The sequence below is a fragment of the Empidonax traillii genome, unplaced genomic scaffold, assembly GCF_003031625.1.
Source record: "Empidonax traillii isolate 1590-97213 ecotype Southwest subspecies unplaced genomic scaffold, ASM303162v1 scaffold26:size2357266, whole genome shotgun sequence".
NCBI classification, from domain to species: domain Eukaryota; kingdom Metazoa; phylum Chordata; class Aves; order Passeriformes; family Tyrannidae; genus Empidonax; species Empidonax traillii.
Window position 1 is genome coordinate 1,019,115 of NW_020955219.1, and position 20,526 is coordinate 1,039,640.

Below are 20,526 nucleotides of genomic sequence, written 5' to 3' on the forward strand. Positions count from 1 at the left end.
CTCCACTTGTGTCCCGGTCCAGGCTCCCCATCGCCCACCAGACCTTCTTGTTGCCAGGAAGACCCAGCATGTCCCGTGCGGGTGTGGGGCCGGGCTGTGGGGCCCACACTGCTCTGCTGAAGCACAAACCCCAGGCATCACTGGGCATCCCTGAGAAGGACCTGGGCAGCTGGGGGGTCAGCGGTCTGTGAGAGGGAAGTAGTTTGCTTGAATGGATGGGATATCCCGGGCTGGAATGTAGCAAGGCTGGAGGAGAGGCAGTGCAGGGTGCAGGTGCTGCAAGTGAAGGCAGAGGAGGGTGAGAGTAAGAGTGAAGGTGAGATGACACCCAGCCTTCAAGATGTGCAACTGGGATGGAAAGGCATCTTGCAAAGGGTTTTCCCTTATCTTGCCCCTTTGCTGAGCCACAGCTTCAGGGAGTCCTCTTGAACTACCACAGACCAAGGGGTCCCATGGCAGCAAGGGGATGGAGGCAGGCTCCAAGGGAGGGAGCCAACGTGCCCCAGGCAGCGACACAGTGTCCCTGCTTTCCTCCATACATACCCCACGGGCCTCATGCACCCTAGGCTCGGCAGAACCTGGCGTGGGCACACTCACCACAGCAGTTCTGGGGCCAGAAACCATCATCACTTGAAAGGGGAGCTTGGCCCCGCCTCCTTCTCACAGATCCAGAGGTGCAGGTCCTTCGGGCCGGTACACTGGGCAGGTTTGATGTTTCCACGGCTTATTATGGCACAGGACCCATTTGACTTTGACTGCCATGGCCTGGATGAGGAAGCAACACATCAGGGACTGACACCTTCTACCCACAAGCCCTGCTGTGATGATTGCCTCTTGTAGCTTGCACAGGGTGGGTTGGATGCTACAGTCAGATGGCAGATCCCCCACTCCTCCCCTACTGATTTTACAGGCTGAAGGCTCAACTGACAGGTCCCTGCCCTTCCTCAAGCAGGCTGGGAAACGCCTCTACAAAGGGTTTGCAGTAGGGTTTGCAGTGCTTGTGACTCCCCTTAGCCTCCCTCCTGCTTGACTCAGCCTCACTGCTGGGCATTTTTTCCTCCTTGTGATGGGGAGAGACCAGTCCTCCCTGAGGGCATATGGACAGCTGGAGGAGCTGCCCTGGGCTGTGGGTCTGCATTGGGTGCAGTCCCCCATTTGGGGGGTGAAGGTTGAAGGTGAAAGGGTGGGCAGTGAGCAGAGGCTGGGTACCCAGCACCTGGCCAGACAGGTCTGTTCCTCCCCACTGCTCTCAGACACTGCAAGAGGAAGCAGCAACGAGCTGAGAAGTGGGTGCACGTGGAGGGGAGGAGCCCACTACTCTCTGTGGGTGGGAAGGCTTGATTCCCCCCCCACCCCCCGGGAGAAATCAAAGAGGCACGTGGGGGATAGAGATGGTGCTCAAACCCCTTGCCTAGACCCCAAATAAAACTTGTGGTTTCTTTCGTCCACTTTTGCTACCTCCTGCTTCCTATGTCCTGCATGTACTCCCCCAAGTCTTGGCTTTGCATCTGCATGTCCTCTAAGCATCTCATCACACCATTGCACCCACCTTCCCTCAGCCCCTGCTGCTCTGATGCTCTTTGTTTCCCAGTGCCTGTGCCCAGAAGTGGGTACTGGTGGGATTTAAAATGGTTCCTGAAGTCGTGCTGGGGTTGGGGAGTTTTGGCAAGAGGCTGTGCTGCCAGGTACCTTTCATAAAGGGAGCCATCCACCCAGAACCAGGCATCAGAGGGCCCCTTGCCATCCGGGTCCTCTTCCTCCAGCCAGCCATAGTCATACCAGGGGAAGCTGCTCTTCTGCAGTCCTATCCAATATGGGATATCTGCATTCTTCAGGAAGGTCTGGAGAAGAAGAAAAAGGGCCTTTTCACATTTTTTTCCATGGTACCTATGTACTGCAGTGTTTTCAGGGAATGATCATCTCCCGAAGGAGACCCTCTGCTGGAGTTCCTTGGGGCAGGACAGCTGAGCGGCCCTGGTGCCCTGCTCCAGCAGCATCCAAGGAACAGAGCCTTTTTGCCCCATGTCCATCACCAGCCATGTGATCCAGAGATCAGCCTTGCACCCTCCAACATTTTGGCAGGACAGGGGCCCCCGGAACAGTGCTAGCCCATCTGGTGAGCCCAGGTCTGGATACACCAGCTCCTGCCCTCAGCTCCCCCAGCACCCTACCGGCACAGTCCAGCGAGTCCAGGATTTGGTGATTAGGAGCTGAGAATATGTTTTCTCACACTCATCTCTGCTGTCCTCCCATGTCTTCTTCTCCGAGGATATGAAGAGGCACTTGCCCCTATACAGCAGCCAGCCGGAAGGGCAGCAGTCTGCGGGCAGAGGCACAGCTCAGATGCTTACTCAGCCACAGATGCCCTGGGCAGGGAACCAGGAACAGCCCCTCACCTTCCCAGCACATATCACAGGCTTAGCCTCTGCTCCAGGCATAGCTTCAGCCTCGGACCACCCTGCCCCCATCACATGACCAAAAACGCCAGTGCTCGTGCCTTGGCACTACACCTGCTGAGGGATGCCAGTCACCTGGGGCACCCTATTCCCTGCTCCATCATTGCCCTACCTATAGCTGTGCAGGAGCGCAGCAGAGCGACGGTGTTCTCGCTGTTGTTGAGCTTCCCCTGCACCTCCTGCATCTCCTTCTCTGTCTTGACCAGGACCCCCTTGACGTGCCCCAGCTCGGTGTTCCGGCTCTCCAGCTCCCGCTGGCTGATGTTACCCTCGCGCCACGCTCGCTGCAGCTCTGCTCTGGCCCAGGCCAGCTCCAGCTGTGCCTGCTCCAGGCTCTGCTCCCGAGCATTCAGCTCCTGTGACAGGCGGCCCTGCTCGGCTGCATGGTCGCGGGAGGCGTCCTGCAGGCTGTGGGTGACCTGCCAGTCTGGGGACAGAAGGGGTGGTCTGGGACACGGGCATGGGGCAGCCTGGGTGTGGGACTGACCCTGTTTAGGGCAGGTAGGATGGGCAGGGCAAGGCAGGGTGTTGTCTGTGTTGAATGGGAAAGGATGGGAAGGAAGGACAGAGCAGCAAAGTGTATGGTTAAGGGCTGGGCAGGACATGGGAGGGGAGAGCGGGGCAGGGGCAGGATGGGGTGTAGGAGCAGATACAGCAAGGCAGGGGCAGGCAGGGTGCAGGAATATGAGGCTGGGCAATGCCAGGGTGGGAAGGAAAAGGAACAGAAACAGAGAGCAAGGTGGGGAAGGCAGGTGATGAGAGGCAGTGGGGGTGCCCATGGTGTGAGACGGATACAGGACAGCTTGTGGCAGACAGGGAAGAGGGACTCAGCCATGAGCAGTGTGCATAGGCATGCCGCTCTTCACTCCGTGCTCAAACACGGCACCCACCCCAGCCCAGCTGCCTCCTTGCCCCAGCCACCCCCAACCCCATATGTGCCCAGACCCCTGACTCACAGCAAGCCCCCAGGGCCACAGTGGCCACCAGTAGCAGGCAGGTTGCCAGCAGCCCCACTGGGATGCACCACCGCCAGGACCGGCTGCCTGCAAGACACAACAGACATCACCTGGAGAGCTGGAAAACCCCTGGCAGTCCCCGGGCCTACTGCCTGCAGGCAGTGGTGTGGTGGCATGACGGCACAGGTGGCACGGTGTGGGTGCCTCCTCTCTTAAAGGATGGGAGTGGGAGCACCCCAAAACACCACCCACTACCCACGCCCTGGGTGCCCTGGATTCCAGCTGAGTACTCACCTGTGCTGGGCTGGGCCCCGTCCCCATCCTGCCCTGCCAGTGCCGGCTGCGTGTTCTCATAGGGGCTCTCTGCCTCATCCATGCCAAGGGCTGTGGGAGGAATGCAGGGAGTTGAGTCCATGGGGTTGGACATGTCAGGGACAGAGTGGCGGGGCCTGTGGGCTCTCACCTGCCTCCAGTGCCTGGCTGGCCATGCTCCGGCCCCCCATCACTTTGGCAAACCTCAGGTCAGCATAAACCATGCTCTGGGCCATGTGGGTAAGTGCTGGGCAAGCCCTGAGCTCTTCGGGCTCCCACTCTGCCCTTGGGATGCCTTTCTGGGATGGTCCTGCTCCTGGTGATTGCGCCGTGTCTCAGAGGTGCAAAGGAGACGTGCAACCAGCATCTGCAGAAGCAGAAGTTCGCTCTGCGTTGTAGCAGATGGGACCAGTGAGGCACAGCCACAGGCATCAGCACCCTCTCATTGGTCCCAGAAATACCAGCCCCTCCCCTCTCACGCTCCAAAAGTGCACTTGGTCCCCCCGGGCACATGGCAGGGCCAGAGCAGCACAGACTGAGATCACGGCCATGGCAGAGCAAGGACGGACTCAAATCCTTGGGCCAGGGGATAGCAAGGGTGGAGCAGGGCAATCCTCAACACAGGAGCACATTGCCCTGTGGAAAGCTCTGTGCAGGGCTGGAGGTCTTCGCAGATACAGATTTCCTCTCCCAGCCTCTGAGAATGGATATTTCCCCACTATGCAGCATGTGCCACTGCCTCTCATCCTCTCCCTGTTCCCCTTCTAGAAGAAGCAAGCTTTGGCATTGCTCCAAACCTCTCCCAGACAGCTGTATAGAGCAATGACATCCACTTCGCCTTCCCTGCCTAAGACAACAATCCCAGCACTCACAGCACCTCCTTCTTGGTCCCTCCAGCTTCTCAGCATCCCAGAGATCTCTACTGAACTTCATCCAGAGAAAGACAGGTTTCCAAAGGATCACTGAGTTGGGGGCCAGCTGGTCATATCTGGATGCAGCCAGTTTGGAACAGGACTGGAGGTGCACAGTGTTGGAGCACAGCATTACAGGGCTGCTGCCCATCATCTGTGCAAGAGCAAGGGAAGTCCTTCATTATTGGAGAAAGGCAAAAATCACAGTCAGCTTGGCTGGCAAGTTTGGAAAGCCAAGGGTTGTACAGCCTCCACCCAGTCTCCTGGAAGAAAATGAAGCATATCCTGGGCATGCAGGTGCTCGGGCCTGGGGAGGACATGCTGGGGAAAGGCCAGTGGGATGTACTGGGTGACTGCCCAGTATTCCTGCTACTGCTTGGGAGCACCAGGCTGTGTACAAGGGAAGAGCAATGAGACCATTTGTCATGGCACTTCGAGGTTTGGGACATGATTTTCCATGGTGTCCTTGCTGGCAGAGTGGGAGCATGTGGCTATGATGAGAGGAGAAGTGAAAGCTCATGCTGCAATGTGGAAATCCCTTTTAGGCATTAGGGCAAACATTTCGGCGCAGCAGCGATGCTCAGATTCTGGAGCAAAGCACAGAGAAGAGGGAAACTCCATCCTGGATGGGGTCAGCACCAAAGCCACCTGTTCCCACCCATAAGCCAGCCCTGCTCTCCCCCTGCCCTAAGGGAACTAAATCAATTCTCCATAGGCTCTGCCCAGTGCCCCAGCTCTGAGCTGTGCTGCACCCCCCACTGCTATCCCAGGGGACCCTGAGCAGTTTCGGGGGGTGGAATGAAATAGGATGGTGGTGCTGGGCCAATGGCAGGGCTCCAGTGCTGTGGTTGTACTTTCCCATCTACCACACCTCCACACACTTCTGCTTCCGCAGAAACCAGCTGCACTTTTTCTCTGCAGCAGAGCAGCACCCTCAGGGCTTTCGGGGAAGCCTGGGCATGGCCCAGAATGTGGTCTATGCTGACCTGAAGTTTGCTGAGGGGTCCCCATCCATGGTCCCCAACGAGGACGACAGCCCCTATGAGAACGTGCTGCCAGGGCCAGTGATGGCAGCGCCCAGCCCAGGTGGGAACACGGACACAGCCACTGCTGCGGGGATGCCCCGACGTGGGGTGGGTGCCGGCTGATGGCAGGGGGGGCCACAGAATGATGCCTGGGGGTGCTCATTTTTGCAGGGCACTCGCCCCGGCGATGGCACATCCCCAAAGCTCTGCTGCCAGCCAGCCTGGTCCTGCTCCTGCTGCTGATGGTGACCATCGTGGCCCTGGGGGCTTGCTGTGAGTTGGGGTGACGGCCATGGGGTAGGGGGCAGCTGGGAGGGGGACACTGGGAGCAGGTGTTGGGCTGGGCCAGGGACAAGCTGCAGGGGGTTTATCAGGGATGAGGCATGCCTGAGGCTGGGGGTCCAGGGCTGGTTGCTGCCTCTTGCATGGCTATGTGAGCTGCCTCCCACTACCTTCCCACTCCCTCCCACTCCCTCCCATTGCCTCCCACTGTTTTCCCACTGCCTCCCATTGTCTTGCCTCTGCCTTATCACTACCTTCCAATCCCTGCCACTGCCTCCCATGCCCTTCCGCTGCTTCCCATTGCCTCCCACTGTCTTCCCACTACCTCCCATTGCCTGCCACTGCCTCCCACAGCTTCCCAGTCCCCCCCCACTGCCTCTCACTCCATGTTATTGCTTCCCATTACCTCCTGCTGTCTTCCCACTGCCTTCTGACTGCCTTCCCACTGCCTCCCATTGCATTCCCACTGCCTCCTGCTGCATTCGCATTTTCTCACTCACTCTCCTTGCCTTCTTATTGCCTCCCACAGCCTCCCACTCTCTCCCACTGCCTTCCCACTGCCTTTCCACCACTTCCTATTGCCTTTCCAATCCCTTTCACTACCTCCCACTAAACTTCTCATTGTCTCCCCTTGCCTTCTCCCTGTCTCCCATTGCCTCCTACTGCCTCGCATTGTCTCCCCTCATCTGCCACCATTGGGGCTTCCTTTCCCTTCTCACTGACACCCCCGGGACATTCTCTACCCACAGCCAGGCACTCCTATCCCACTCTCCTTTGCAAGTCCCATGCCTGGGCTGCCCCATGCCTGTGTCTCAGCTCACTGCCCTGTCCCCAGACTGGCAGGTCACCCGTAGCCTGCAGGACGCCTCCCGTGACCATGCAGCCGAGCAGGGCCGCCTGTCACAGGAGCTGAGCGCTCGGGAGCAGAGCCTGGAGCAGGCACAGCTGGAGCTGGCGTGGGCCAGAGCAGAGCTGCAGCGAGCATGGCATGAGGGCAACATCAGCCAGCAGGAGCTGGAGAGCCAGAACACCGAGCTGGAGCACGTCAGGGGAGTCCTGGTCAAGGTGGAGAAGGAGATGCAGGAGGTGCAGGGGAAGCTCAACAACAGCGAGCGCACTGTGCGCAGCCTGTACGCCTGTGTGAATACAGGTAGAGTTGTGGTGGGGTTGGGGCACAGGCAGTGTTGCTGTTGGGCAGATGCGGGGGTTGATCTCGGCCGGGCTGAGCCCCCCGAGCATCCATGGGAGGACAAGTGTCTGACCTATGCCCTCCCCCCAGAATGCTGCCCCTCAGGCTGGGTGCTCTACAGGAGCAAGTGTCTCTTCATCTCTGTGCAGAAGTTGAACTGGCAGGACAGCATAAATGACTGCAAACAGAAATCCGCTCAACTGCTGATCCCAGATGGCTGGTCACGACTGACAGTGCCGGTACAGAGCAGGGGGATTGTGGTACCCTAGGAGGGTGGGACTGGGCAGTGTCCTGGGGGGCAGGAGCAGCAGTATCTGTGGAGGTGCTGGGGCAGCACCATGAGCCCCAGGTTTCCATCCTGGCAGCCTGGGAGGAGGAGCACAGCTGACCCTGGGGCTCCTGGGCACCAGGAAAGTGCTGGTCACAAAGCAGGTGGTTGACAGCTTCTCTTCCCCCAGCATTTTGTGCAGGAGTCTGACGAACAGTACTGGATTGGACCAAGCACTTTTTATGGCACAAAGACGGCTTCTAAATGGCAGGACAGCAGTCAAACTTTGTAAGTACAAGAGTGCTGCACACAAGCACCTGCCCTTTTGCCATGCCAGAAAGGTGCTATTTTGACCCTGTTACATCCCCCAGGAAAGGGAGTGGTGGTCCCCCATGGGAAGGGTGTCAAGGCAGAGCTCAGCTGTGGAATTTACTGCTGGATTTCCAAGTGGCAGAGCAGAAAACTGGGAGGAAGAATGTAACCCTTCCTCAGACTAGTCCCAGTGCCAGGCACATTGCCTGCCCCAGCAGCACTGAGACCTATGGGAAGTGGGGTCCATAGCAAGGATGTTATCACTGCTGCTCTGAGATGTGCTCTCTTTCCTAGGAGAGCATTCTGCACGGCAATAGAAAATGGAAAAATCACATTTCCGTCATCATGCTCATGGCGTCGCTTTAATTGGATCTGTGAGAAATCCCCAAAGCTGAGCAGCACATCTGAGACCCAACCTCCTCTCCTGGCCAAGGTCTGACTGCTGACACTCTACTCCATCTCTGGACTTGGGGACAGGAGCTGGAGGTGCACCCCGAGACTCTGTCCCTTGTGCACACATTGCCTCAACTGTGTTACAAAGCGCTGGGAAAGAGGGTCTGTATTTTAAAGGCTGGAAAAGAGACCTTATTCCACTCTCTCACACTCATGTATACACCTATTACACCACCTTGCACTGTGCCTCTGTGTGTTCCTGTGTGCCCTGGCCAGCACACTCTGCAGTGACTCGGGTTTCCAGTGCAAAGCCCATCTCCCACCTTCTGTGCTTCCCCAAGGCTGCCAGGGGAGAGATGTGCAGGATCTGCCATTTGCATTTTCTTGGAGCTGGGGGATGACACATTGGTGTCCCTCAACCCGTACATTTTGGGGACTCCTGTGGATTTACAGCCTGTCCCTTCTCTTGGCATTAACAGCTTTGATCTCACCCTTTTTTCTGCCTCCATCACCTGCCCAGGGCTTTGGGCTGGGTCTTGCCTGGGAAGAGTGCAGGCAGTGGTGCCATTAGCATGAGAAACTGCTGGGAAGTCCTGAGGCCATATGGGAGATGGGAAACCTCTGGGGAGCCTTGAGAACATGGAAGTTGAATAAGGAAACCCTGAAACCATGGGAGAAAAAAGGGTGCAATGAAGAGCACTGAGATCATGGGGGTGAATGCAGGAACCCTGAGACCATGGGAGGAAATGGAGGTTCAGTGAAGATACCTGAGAACATGGAAGGCAAATGGGAGGTGCCCTGAGGAAATGGGTTTGAGCCTTAAGACAGTGGAAGAGAGAGGGAAGTACCGAGGAGACTTGGGATCACTGGAAAAAGGGGACCCTGGCACCATAGGGGGAAGGTCTCTAAGATCATGGTGGAACCTGAGCTGCCAAACAGGGTGATAAGACAGCCCTGTCCAGGACCCAGGCAGGGAGGGGGATGGGGTGAACAGGGAAGGGCTTCAGATGTCTTCTATCTCGACTTATGCAAAGCCTCTGACACAGTCCTCCTCTAAACTGGAGAGAAATGGATTCAATGGGTGGACTGTTTAGTGGATAAGAAATTGGCGGAACAGTTCCATCCAGAAGATAGTGGCCAATGGCTCTGTGTCCTGATGTGGGCATTGGTGACCAGTGGTGTCCCTTGGGGATCCATATTGGTACCAATGCTACTTACTGCTTTCATCAACGACGTGAACAGGGGGATCGAGTGCACCCTCAGCAATCCTGCAGGTAACACCCAGCTGAGAGCTGCAGTGGACATGTCTGAGGCACCCGATGCCATCCAGAGGGACCTGGACAAGCTCAAGGAGTGGGCCCATGGGAACATCATGAGGTTTAACAAGACCAAGTGCAAGATGTTGCACTTGGGTCAGGGCAACCCCCAGTACCAACAGGCTGTGGGGTGAACAGATCAAGAGCAGCCCTGCTGAGAGGGACTTGAGGGTGCTGGTGGGTGAGAGGCTGGATATGACCTGGTCATGTGCACTCACAGCCCAGAAAACCAATCCTGTCCTGGGCTGCATCCAAAGCAGGTGAGGGAGGGGATTTTGCCCCTCTGCTCTGCTCCAGTGAGACCCTATCTGGAGCACTGCATCCAGCTCTGGGGTCCCCAGCACCTGTTGGAGCAAGTCCAGAGGAGAGACACCTGCCCCCAGCCCAGCACTCTCATGGTGCTGGGGAACCTCAGGGAAGGTAGAGGCAGTGAGCAGGGACCTCACGAAACTTTAGATCAGCATAGACCACACGCTGGGCCATGCAGGCAGCTGGGCAGCAGCAGTCCAGGAACCCAGTCCTGTTCTACTCCACTGTGGTCAGGTAGCAGACTGTGGCTAAGACTATGCAGGATGGAGACACTTCTTCATATGCAGAAAAGCAGAAGCAGTTGCTTTATTTGCAAGAAGTGGTTTTATTTATGAGGATGCTCCAGCTTTGGGGTGTGGGGGGTGAATCAACTCCACTCTGGGCTGCATGCTCTGCGTCTGTGCCCCCAAGCTGTGAGGAGCCCAAGCCCATGTGTACTGGCCACAGCAGGGCTACACTGCCCCATGCATCCTCTCTTCCCTCCCAGCCCCTGATCAGCACACAGGATGCACTGACTTGTGAGGGCTTGGTCCTCTGAATATGCCAGGGAGAATCCCAGGGATGTTCGTGCCAGAGATCCAGGCTGCTGGGGGAACCCAGGAGGTCTGTATTGAAACCATAGCAGCCCCTGGAATCAAATACCTTCAACTCAAGCCCCATCAGACCTTTCAGGCTCTCAGACATCATCCAGAATCAAAGCAAATTGAAGGCACTTGCTGGAACCTCCTCAGACTGGGCAGGACCAGCAGATAAGCTGCTGCCCATTCCAAGTCCTCCATGCGATGGGGAAGCAAAGGGTCACCTCTCAGCTGCGTGTCCCAAGAAGCAGAAACACCAGGCAGCCACCAAAATCAGAAAGCCCAGAGCTTTCAGGGGACCTGCCCAAGCCTGCAGAGGAGCTGCCTCACGCTGCCACGAGGCCATGAGGATGCTTGGATTGCTGCTGGCTGAATGCTGGCTCCTGGAACAGTGCAGCAGATGCTATTTCCCGCTTTTCATTGATGCAACTGAGTCAATGAGCTGGAGGATGCACCTCCATCACACCACTGTCATTCCCCAAAGCCAGACACAGTTATTGGCAGAGTTTATTGGCAAAATGCAGTTACAGGGAGGTAAAGAGGTCTGAGCCAGGAGTCAGCAGTGCCTGCGAATGCCCATGAACTGGATTCAGCAGGGAATATGGTGGCGGGACAGGCTGGAGGTTCCCACGGCCATCAGGGCCTCACACAGCTGTAGGTGGTGTTCCCCCAGACGAAGGCAGGAGGCGAGGACTGGAGCCACTGCAGGGTGGCTGCACTCTGCTTGCAGACCCATCCAAGAGGTTCTGAGCACAGACCACTCAACAGCCCCAAGCCTGACACCCTGCCACAGGCCTGGTAAGACCTAGTGTAGCCATGGATTGGGAAGATTCTGTGGGGAGAAAGTGCACTGAGATAGGATGGGCAGGAAGAACTGGGGTTGTCCCATCAGCAACTCCTCCAGCCAGGGACCAGAGATGGCACAGGGATGCTGTGGGCAAAGCTCACCCTCCCCATGGAGCACAGTCCACTGCCTCTTCCCATTTATGTCCCAAATCCCACATGTTCTGATGTTCCCAGCCCCATCAGGCACATGGGACACCCAGGTCCCTCCTGTCAGGGCTCAGCATCAACTGCACCAACCAAAATCTGAGAACCTGCCTTTGGGAGACCCCTCCAGTCCCTCACCCAGGCAGAGTATGGGCACCAGGGCCAGGCCTCTCTTCCCTATCTTCTCTTCCCTAAAATGCCCCAGTGAAGCCCTGGGGAGACAAGAGGCGGCCAAAATATGGAGCACATCCCTGCATGACAGTGTCCCCCTGTCACCTCCCTGAGCCCTGCTGCTGGACCCTCAGCAGCCCTGGCTGGGGACAAGCTGACAGCCTTACCCCTTCAACATGGTGCCATCCAGCCACTTCCAGTCAGACACGTAGCCATCCTTCTTCAGCCCCACATGGAAGACCTCCATGTTGGCTGTGCGCATCAGGAAAGCCTAGCACAGGAGAGGATCCATGTGAGCTCCCTGGGGGGACGCCCAGCCCCACCCACGATCAGTGACGGCACAGCATTTCCCGCTCCCTGCCTGGAGGCCTGGAGGCTTAGCTAGGATTTGGGCACAGGGGCCAGAGCCAGGGAGCTGAGACAGTGCTGCTGATGGGTAGGTGGCTGCTGAGGGACCTTGAGGTGGTCACCAGCACAGCATGATGCTTGCAGGGAGCTGGACAGGGCAGGCTGGGTGCACTCACCAGGGTAGCGTTGTCTTGGATGGTGACCAGCTGTCCCCCTCTGGAGCAGCAGTCCTCTCTGCTTTTCTCCCAGGCCTTTTTGGCAGATGAGAAGTAGTAGCAGTGCCCTGCATCCCAGAGCCAGCCGACCGGGCAAAACTGGCATTGCGCTGCACACCAGAAACACAGCAGCTGGGGCTGGGCAACTGGCAGGGGCTGCCACCAGCCCCCGGCCCAAGGGGCAGGAGAGTGACAATGGGCAGTCACTGGGTACCCACCCACCCAGCATGCTCCTTGGGCTACCCCACGGAGACCACCCCCCCCTTGCCCTTATTCAGGAGCTCGGCTCCCATCTTCCAGCCTCAGCTTCCCAGAAGGAGACCCTGATGAGATCGAGCTCCCTGGGGAGAAGGAGATGCTGGCACTGGGCAGGGAGGGGAGCTCCAGTTTTGCAAAAGCAATACAAACATAATTTCCCAAGTGCTGGGAACTGAGTCAAGATTTCAGCTGCACCAGAGATGGTCAAAAAGAGAACCTGATGCCATCTGGCACACAGATGCTGGTGGCATCCATGAGCCTTGTGCTGGTGGCATGTCCAGGCAATGCTGAACCATGCCGAGGTCATCTCTTCCAAAGGTTCCCAGCATTCAGCTTGCCCAACAGTGCTGGGGCAGCTCTCTATGCTATGAGCCAGGGATAGGCAGCAAGGGTGAAGGAATATTTGGGTTGGGGAGACTGTCCTGGAGCATGGACAGATCCTGCTGCTTGAAAGAAGCAGCCAGGCCCTCTCCAAACCTTGTCCAGGAGCTCACCAGGCCTTTTTACCTTGCAGTGTCTGTTGCCCATAGCTGGGGCTCTCCTCCGTGCTCCAGAGATCGTGGGGGCAGCTCACCTGCTGTTGTACCAAATCTACAAAAGAGGAGCACAGGGGTGTCCCAGCAACTCTGAGCTCCTGCTCCCAGCAGCACCCAGTGTCCTCTCCCATGGGACAGCCCCATGGCTGTGGGTGAGGGCATCTCCTGCTTTGGGTACGCCAAGCCAGGCAAGGCCTTTGTGGGTTTTGCTGTGCTTGGGAGCTCAACACAACACAGGCTTTCGGGGAAAGTGCTGCTGCCTTTTGGTTTCAGTGTCACTGCTTTCCTTCCTGCTCTCTTTTCAATGCCATGTGATTGCCTTCCCCAAGCCCACGCTGTCCCATCAACTATTTTTCCCAGCCACGTAGGCGATGTCTCGCCTCACCAATTTTCTTTTTTGCCCCAGAACCCTCATAGCACTCACCCCAAGCAGGAGGGCCCAGCTCCTTGGGGAAGCTGCACCTCTGTCTGTTGGTACAAAGCCCTGTGGTGCCGGCCCTAACTGCAGGACCCCAGCCCCAGAGATCCGGGCACAGGCAGGCAGGTACTCACAGTGGAAGCTCAAGCTGACGAGGATGATTTGTGCCAGCAGAAGCATCAGGGAGAGGAGACCCAGGATGAGGGCTGCCCAGCACCAGGGCAGGCGCACCGGCTGCTGAGGACCTGAGAAAAGGATTTAATTTAACCTAGACCCAGTGGGGGCTTGGTGTGAGCAGTGGGTAACTTCCAACCAGGAAAGGTCTGGGAACCCCAAGCAGGATGTCAGGAGGCAGCAAGGGAGCCCAGGAAAAGTGGGAGAGAGCCCATTTGCAGCAGCCTGACTCTCCTAAAAGTTGTTTGCCTGCAGACAGCACTTTGCATAGTAGAGGAAGAGCAGAGCAGGGACTGCCTGTGTGTGCTGTGGCACTGGGGTACAGTGGGCATCCCGTGACCTTGAGCCACTCCTGCCCCCCAACCTGAGAGTAGGCAGTCTGCAAGGAAGCTGGAGAGGAGCTGTTTGGGAGAGGACACACAGAAAGTGAGGGGAACAGGTCTGGGAGGCCAAGGGTCTGCAGGAGGGCAGGGAATCTGCTGAGAGAGCTGGGGAGCCAGGGACAGGGACCACCGCGCCATTACCTGGTGTGGGGGGAAAGCGCAGATCAGCGTATGTGACCCTCTCTTCCATCCCTGCTTTGATCTCTTGCTCTGCACTCCACAGGGACATCAGCAACCCTCTCCCAGACACTTTGTCAGACGGGTGTGATGCAAAATGGAAAGTGTCACTTCCTGGTGGGGTCCCCAGAGGCACCACCTGGGACACAGCCCTGGGGGCGTCATGGGGCTGACAGACACTTGGAACAAGGGGGAGCCCTGCTGAGGCTGACACCCAGGCTTTCCAGCAAGAGGGAACCCTGTGGCCCTGGTTTTGGGGTAGCAGGTGATGGGGGTGGCTGCTAACTCCAGGGCAGAGTTGGGCAGCCATTTCATGGAGTCACAGAATGATTTGGGTTGTAAAGGACCCTAAAGATCATCTTGTTCCAACCTTCCCTGCTATGGGCAGAGAAACTTTCCAGTAGACCAGGTTGCTTAGAGCCCCATCCAGCCTGGCCTTGAACATTTCTAGGGATGGGGCATTCACAGCTTCTCTGGGCAACCTGTGCCAATGTCTCACCACCCTCACAGTGAAGAATTTCTTCCTAAAAGAGGGAAAGCCATACAAGGAGCAGCTGAGGTCTCTTGGTTTGTTCAGCCTGGTGGAGAATGAGGGGAGACCAGTCTACAGCTTCCTCACGAGGCACAGCAGAGGGGCAGGCACTGATCCCTCCTCTCTGATGACCAGGGACAGGACCTGAGGGAACGGCATAAAGCCATGTCAGGAGAGGTCTAAGATGGATATCAGGAACAGGCTGTTCACCCAGAGGGTGGCTGGACACAGAAACAGGCTCCCCAGGGAAGTGGTCACAGCACCAAGCATGACAGAGTCCAAGACGTGTTTGGACTTTACTCTCAGGTATGTGGTGTGACTCTTGGGGTGTCCTTTGCAGGGCCACAAGTTGGAATTTGATCATCCCAGTGTGTTCCTTCCACTTCAGGATATTCTGATTCAATGACTAGTATCTGATCTAAACCTGCCCTCTGTCAGTTTGAAGCCATTCCCCCTTGCCCTGTCACTACATACCCTTATAAAATGTCCCTCTTCAGCTCTCTTGTAGGCCTCCATGTATTAGAAAGGTGCTATAAGTTTTCCCGAGAGCCTTCTCTTCTCAAAACTCAACAACCCCAACTCTCTTAGTCTGGTCTGCCTTGGGGTGCAGGACGCTTCCCCATGCACCTCTCTCTCCAAGCAGCAAGGCCACGGGATATTTGCTTACAAGTGGTTTCTGCTGCCTTTTTTTTTTTTTTTTTTTTTAATGGGGCTGCAACTGCATCTCTCAACCGTGGAAAGCGGAGGGTTGGGGTGCTCCTTCCTCTCCCCTAGGCCTTCCGATCTGCCGCGATGTCCATCCCTGGCCCCCCGGGGACGGACAACGACCCCGGTTCCGAGCTGCCGGGTTACGCTGGGGCTGGGATGGCTCATCCGGACTACGTTTCCCAGCGGCTCCTCCCGGGGCCGCACATGCTCGATGCGACTCCCGGCAGCTCCCGGCGCGGCTCCCGGTGCGGCGCAGGGGTGGTCGGTGCGGCTGCGGCTGGGGGTGGGACCAGCGGTGCCCGGTCCCCGGCGCGATCCCCGGCGGTTCCCCGTGCGGCTCCCCGGGGAGGCTCCCGGTTTGGCTCCCGACGGCTCTCCCGGTGCCGCCCCGGCGGGGCATCCTCCCGGTGCGCCCTCGGGAGCGCACGGCCGAGCCCCGGGCTGATCCCGGCCCGGGGCCGAGCGTTGCCCCGCCGCTCCCCGCCACCCCGGCAGGATGCCCCGCAGGCGAACCTGGACGCAGGCGGAGGTCAGCAAACTCCTGTCGCTGGTGGAGACCTCGGGAGAGGCCGCCCTACTCATGGCCTCCACGTCGCGACCCAACGAGGCGCTTTGGCGGGAGATCTCCCGGGGTCTGGCGGAGGCCGGCTACGAGCGCAGCGTGGCCCAGTGCCGCTCCAAGTGGAAGGTGCTCAAGCAGACTTTCCACTCGGAGCGGGAGACGCGCCGGAGGGCAGGACACCACTCTTCCCGGCTGCCCCAGCACTACCGGGCCATGAAGAGTATCTGGAAGGCGGCCGGGCGGCCTGTCTTTGGCGAGCGGAGGATGCCAGGTGGATGCCAGGGACGGGCATGTGGGCTTAGAAGGGTGGCTAGATGTGGGTTGCCTGGGGAGCACTGATGCTGCACGGGCACCCACGGTATGTTGGTGGTCTTTCTCTTCCTCTAGAGCTGGTGAATCTGCCCTCCAGGAAGCGCAGGTCAGCCCTTGCCTCTCGCTCCTCATCCTCGCCAGAGCCACCAGGTACCTGTGCGCTCAGTCAGCCGGAGTGGGGCTTGTCCTCGCTGTGGGGTGGCAGGCGCCCCTCATCACTCAGTTATTGAAGTTCTTTTCTGCACCCCCTTCACCTCCTTCTGCAGAGCACGATGTTAGCAGTGACGCCCCAGGCATGCTGCTGTCCCCGCCGCTGCAGTGTGCAAAGAATGAGCCAGAGAGCCGTAAGTACCAGCCTGCCCTGCTGCACCAAGCTGCACGGCCACAGCTCCAGCACAAGCCCAGGCCAGCATGATGAGGAGGGGGGGCTTAGGGGATCAGAGGATCCATCACGTGTCCCTCAGCAGGGATGCTCAGTGATGGGAGCATTGAGACTTCCTGCTCCAGAGGCTTCAGCCAGAGGTTAAACCAGGCCCAGAGCATGAGGTGATGGCTGGGATCAGGGCAGGAAGGGGACTCCAGCTCTGACCCAGCCTGAGGGCATGGCAAGGCTGCTGGCCACCCCACGGCAGATTGTGGGGCACAAGGTCTATAAGGGGCAGTGGCCTCGGTACAGCCCAGGGGTCTCTTCTGGCTGTGTGGCACTGCAGGGCATGTGACTCCCCTTCCTTTGGCAGATCCTGGCTCCCCCCTTCCCCAGTAACAACATAGGTCTTCAGATGAGTTAGGACTGTGTCTGAGGGCCAGAGGTGCCTGCAGCTCCCATGCTCTGCAGCCCACTCAGGGACATATCTTGCAGCCCCTCCAGGGATTTTGGCACTGAGGTGATGCAGGATACATCCCTGAGTCAGATTTGCGTGGGTGCCCCGGCCAGCCTTCCACGCTGGGTAACTGCCTTCTGTCTCCCTAAATTCCCCCTGCAGTTTCAAGTGGATGTGGGATTCTCCTTCACTTCCAGTCCTAGTCTGTTGTGTAGCGTTGCTGCACGCTGCTCCGCCACTGCTGCCTTCCAGCCCAGAGGAGGCTGCATTGCAGTGGTGGGTGAGTGACTCCTGGTTTTGTACCTAGCTCTGAAATGCTTTGGGGCCCTGCAGGGCACTGTGGAGCTGTGGCTAAGGCACGTTGGGCTGTGGGGCTGGCCGGGGCAAGCCAAGCAGACTGGTGATCCCCAGGCTGGTGGTGATCCCCTGGCAAGTCCTGTCAGATGGCGTATCTCTCCTCTCTGCTTTCTCCCAGCAGCTCGTGGGGAACACATCGTTGAAGTGCCACTCACACCCCCCACCATGCCACGTAAGGCTTTCCTTGCCCTTCTCAGCCCAGTAAAGCCCAGTAAAGCCCCCACAAGCAGGGTCTGATTTGGTTCTCGTTGCAGACACCAGTTGCTGCTTCCCTCTTGTCTCCCTCCTGGGTGAGTACTGCATCCTGGCTACTGTGATTGTGCACCCTGGGGCAGGATGTGGCTGCAGCTCACAGGCTGTATCTGCTCTCGTTCCAGGCTGTCACACTGACCCGAAGCAGGAAGGAACAGAGGAAAGAGCTGGTAAGTGTCTGCTGCTTTGAGCAAGTTCTCCTGGTCCAGGGGACAGCTCTGCCCTGTCCTGCCAGCAGGAATGCAGGGCCTGGGCTCCCAGAGGCAGTGCCCTTCCAGGTCTCTGTGTGGGGTCAAGCTGAGCGTGGGCTTTGGGTGCCTCCATCACTCTGGTTGTTTCCTCCATGCCAAGCTGTCATGGCACATTTTCCTGGTGAGACGTCCCTGGGGATAGGAAGAGGAAACCAAATGCTGCCAGTGGCTCTCGCAGCCTCAGGTTCCCAAGGGACAGCTGCCATGAGGGAGCAGCCGGCAGCAGGTGAAGATGCATCAGATACAAGCCTTCATGGTGGGTCCTCGCTGCAGCATTCCAAAAGGCTCACAGGGAGCTCTCAGAGCCATGGTGAGGCTTTGCTGCCACTGACCCCTCTCTCACTGCAGGGCCCGGTGTGGCAGGCTTGCTCCAGAACGTCCAGCAACTACTGGTGCAGATCCTGCAGACGTCACAGCAGCAGCAGGCACTACTGGAGCGCCTGGCCAGCGACACAGTCTCCCACCTCCAGTTCCTCTCCCACAGCCTCGTGCAGGTGGGTGAGACCCTGCACCAGCTCCTGCTCCGGCCACAGACCCACCCTGGCCCCCTTGGCCACTACATCCCCCATGTGCCCCTTTTTGAGGGTGGCCCTGGAAAGCCCTGCTCCCCTGGCACTCTCCACACCTCCCCAGACTGCAAAGAGGAGGCTCAGCTGTCCCCTGCCACTGGTTGCACCCTGCCATGAGTGCCACCATTACCGGCCCCAGGAGCAACAGCTTTGCTGCACAGCCACGGCACAAATCTGTATAGCAAAGGTTCCAGATATTTTGAAAGTTTATAGAAGAGAGACATTTAATAAAATTAAAAATAGCTTTTCTACCAGTGATGACAATTGACCAATTCTTTCCCCCTCTCTTGGGGATGTTCCCCTTCTCACTTTCAAGATGAACAGGAGGGGAACTTGGCTATTTACAGCCTCAGAAACTCCCAAGCCAAACACTGTGGGGCAGATGTGCTTTATCTGCGCCTTCCAGCAGCACGTGGGGCAGGCAGGACCCCTCTGCCTGGGGAGCGTGCTGCTGGGCTGTGGAGCAGAGTGGGGCCTCCAGGACTGGAGGGCAGGAAGGCCACATTGCCAGGGTGCATCCCTCTCCAAGGGAGAGTGGGCGATGCTGGGCGGCACTGGTGCTGCGGGGGCAGTGTGTGCAGCAATCATAGTCCCCTGTTCTCCGGGTCCTGGGCACGCCACTTCCAGCCAGTGCTGCAGGCTTCCCACATGCGGCAGTGAGGCCCTCCTCCAGGAGGGATCCTCCTGCTTCAGTACGTGGGTCACCATCAGGTGACAGTAGTTGCAGACATGCCGTGGCTTGTGGTGCTTGGCAAGAGGGCCACTGTCTCCTGCCCCAACTCCCCACCATCTTCACCGGTTTGTGCACATGCTCCAAGGGGGTGGAGAGATGTGCTGACTCCAGAATCTCTTTGCCCCATCCAGGGAGAGAAAGTGGTTGACTCTGGTGATGTAGGGCAGGTAGATGTCAGGACAGTAGTTCCTGCCATGCAGCTTGCTGGAGGGCTGATAGGTGGCCTGCCGCTTCTGCTAGAAGAGGAGGGACGCCATATAGTGGCTGGCCCGTGCCAGGAAGCTGGGCAAGCAGCTTGCCAGGGCACCTCACATCGTCCAGATGCACACACCAGCCAGCTGGAGCACCCGACCTGTGGCCAAGGCATGGAGAGGGGTCAGGAGCATGGTCTACAAGTGAGGTGGGTGGGGGCCAGTGGGTGCCACAGCACCAGTGAGCAACAACGTCACAGTCCAGGTGTCATCTGGCAAGGGAGAAGCGTGGGTGAGCAGTGCTGGGAAAACTCATTGTCCCTCCTCCCACACCAGCTATGCACCCTGGGTCAGAGACAGCGGCGTGCTGTGGGGGCACCCTGGCCTTGTGATGCAGTGGGCAGGGAGCTGGGGCCTGTGGGGGCTGCCAGGAGTGGAGCCAGCCCTGGTGGGGAGGGTGCTCCCACCGCTGCACACAAAACATCCTCTGTGCTTCCAAGCAGGAGCGGAAAGCAGCTGGCTGCTGGCCAGCAGCTCCTGCCCCACGCCTCATGGCTGCCTGCAAATAGCTCTGCCCAGAATTTCTCTCTTTGGGACCCGTCAGGGTGGGCAAAGATAGGAGACAGGTGGCATCTCCCTTCCTGAGCTCTGCCACTTGCATCGGTGAGGATGCAAGATGGGAGAGGCACCTTTGAACTGTGGTTGCCCATGCTCCCCCTTACTTTGCTGTGTTCCCCATCATTCCACTGATTACCCTGCTGTGCTTCCCACCGTCCCACTGAGCTCCCCATCACCCTGCTGTCACCCCTAGCACCCCACTGAAACCCCTGTCACCGTGGCTTGCTCCCTGCCGTTCTGCCGTGCTCCCCACTTGAGGTTACAGCCTGCTTCCTCCAGCCTTGGGACGCCAAGCCCCATTCCCTCAGCCCTAGGGTGCTGGGCCAGTGGGGCAGGCTGTTCCTGCCAGGAGGTGAAGGGCCGTGATGGGGGGCTCCGGGATGGGGTGCAGTGGGGGGCTGGCTGCAGGGGAGGGTGGGTTTGCAGCAGGGCCTGTGGGGGGTGTTCTGGGGGCTGCAGGTCAGGAGTACATAGGATGGCACCAGAGGTGCAGGTGGGAGACAGTAGGGTGTGGTACCGGGATCCCAGAGGATTAGATGAGTGTGCAGGGAGGGGTGCAGGGAGCGGTGCAGAGGGACTGCTGAGGGGGATGCAGTGAGGGTTCAGTGAGAGGTGCAGTGAGGGGTGCAAGGAGTGCAAAGGG

The 20,526-nt window shown here is 58.3% G+C and overlaps 4 protein-coding genes across 8 annotated transcripts; 2 read left to right on the forward strand and 2 right to left on the reverse strand.

Annotated features, from left to right (window-relative positions):
• Positions 1 to 193: 193 nt before the first annotated feature.
• CD72 (CD72 molecule) lies at positions 194 to 3,960 on the reverse strand. The gene is made up of 8 exons (XM_027906663.1): positions 3,876 to 3,960; positions 3,707 to 3,796; positions 3,413 to 3,499; positions 2,569 to 2,883; positions 2,172 to 2,320; positions 1,690 to 1,841; positions 598 to 765; positions 194 to 276 (listed from the first exon to the last, which is right to left on the reverse strand). The coding sequence occupies exons 1-7, from the start codon at positions 3,958 to 3,960 to the stop codon at positions 627 to 629; spliced, it is 1,017 nt and encodes a 338-aa protein (XP_027762464.1). The 3' UTR covers positions 194 to 276; positions 598 to 626.
• Positions 3,961 to 5,548: 1,588 nt separating this feature from the next.
• Positions 5,549 to 8,343, forward strand: LOC114069703 (B-cell differentiation antigen CD72-like). The gene is made up of 6 exons (XM_027906677.1): positions 5,549 to 5,721; positions 5,832 to 5,933; positions 6,778 to 7,092; positions 7,222 to 7,370; positions 7,590 to 7,687; positions 8,006 to 8,343. Exons 1-6 carry the CDS (start codon positions 5,595 to 5,597, stop codon positions 8,148 to 8,150), a joined length of 936 nt encoding a protein of 311 aa, XP_027762478.1. The 5' UTR covers positions 5,549 to 5,594; the 3' UTR covers positions 8,151 to 8,343.
• A 2,461-nt stretch (positions 8,344 to 10,804) lies between these two features.
• Positions 10,805 to 14,259, reverse strand: LOC114070093 (killer cell lectin-like receptor subfamily G member 1). 2 transcript variants are annotated; one of them, XM_027907303.1, is made up of 6 exons: positions 13,942 to 14,259; positions 13,378 to 13,488; positions 12,797 to 12,880; positions 11,993 to 12,141; positions 11,636 to 11,739; positions 10,805 to 11,139 (listed from the first exon to the last, which is right to left on the reverse strand). In XM_027907303.1, the coding sequence occupies exons 1-6, from the start codon at positions 14,027 to 14,029 to the stop codon at positions 10,944 to 10,946; spliced, it is 732 nt and encodes a 243-aa protein (XP_027763104.1). In that variant the 5' UTR covers positions 14,030 to 14,259; the 3' UTR covers positions 10,805 to 10,943. The 2 variants fall into 2 exon arrangements, with proteins under 2 accessions (XP_027763104.1, XP_027763113.1); XM_027907312.1 differs by lacking the exon at positions 13,378 to 13,488.
• A 1,303-nt stretch (positions 14,260 to 15,562) lies between these two features.
• Positions 15,563 to 18,595, forward strand: LOC114070105. Of its 4 annotated transcripts, XM_027907325.1 has the most exons (8): positions 15,563 to 16,050; positions 16,167 to 16,241; positions 16,358 to 16,435; positions 17,388 to 17,441; positions 17,524 to 17,559; positions 17,647 to 17,691; positions 17,873 to 18,028; positions 18,121 to 18,595. In XM_027907325.1, the coding sequence occupies exons 1-8, from the start codon at positions 15,714 to 15,716 to the stop codon at positions 18,456 to 18,458; spliced, it is 1,119 nt and encodes a 372-aa protein (XP_027763126.1). In that variant the 5' UTR covers positions 15,563 to 15,713; the 3' UTR covers positions 18,459 to 18,595. The 4 variants fall into 4 exon arrangements, with proteins under 4 accessions (XP_027763126.1, XP_027763133.1, XP_027763142.1 ...); XM_027907332.1 differs by lacking the exon at positions 17,873 to 18,028; XM_027907341.1 differs by lacking the exons at positions 15,563 to 16,050; positions 16,167 to 16,241; positions 16,358 to 16,435 and adding an exon at positions 16,520 to 17,192.
• Positions 18,596 to 20,526: the final 1,931 nt, after the last annotated feature.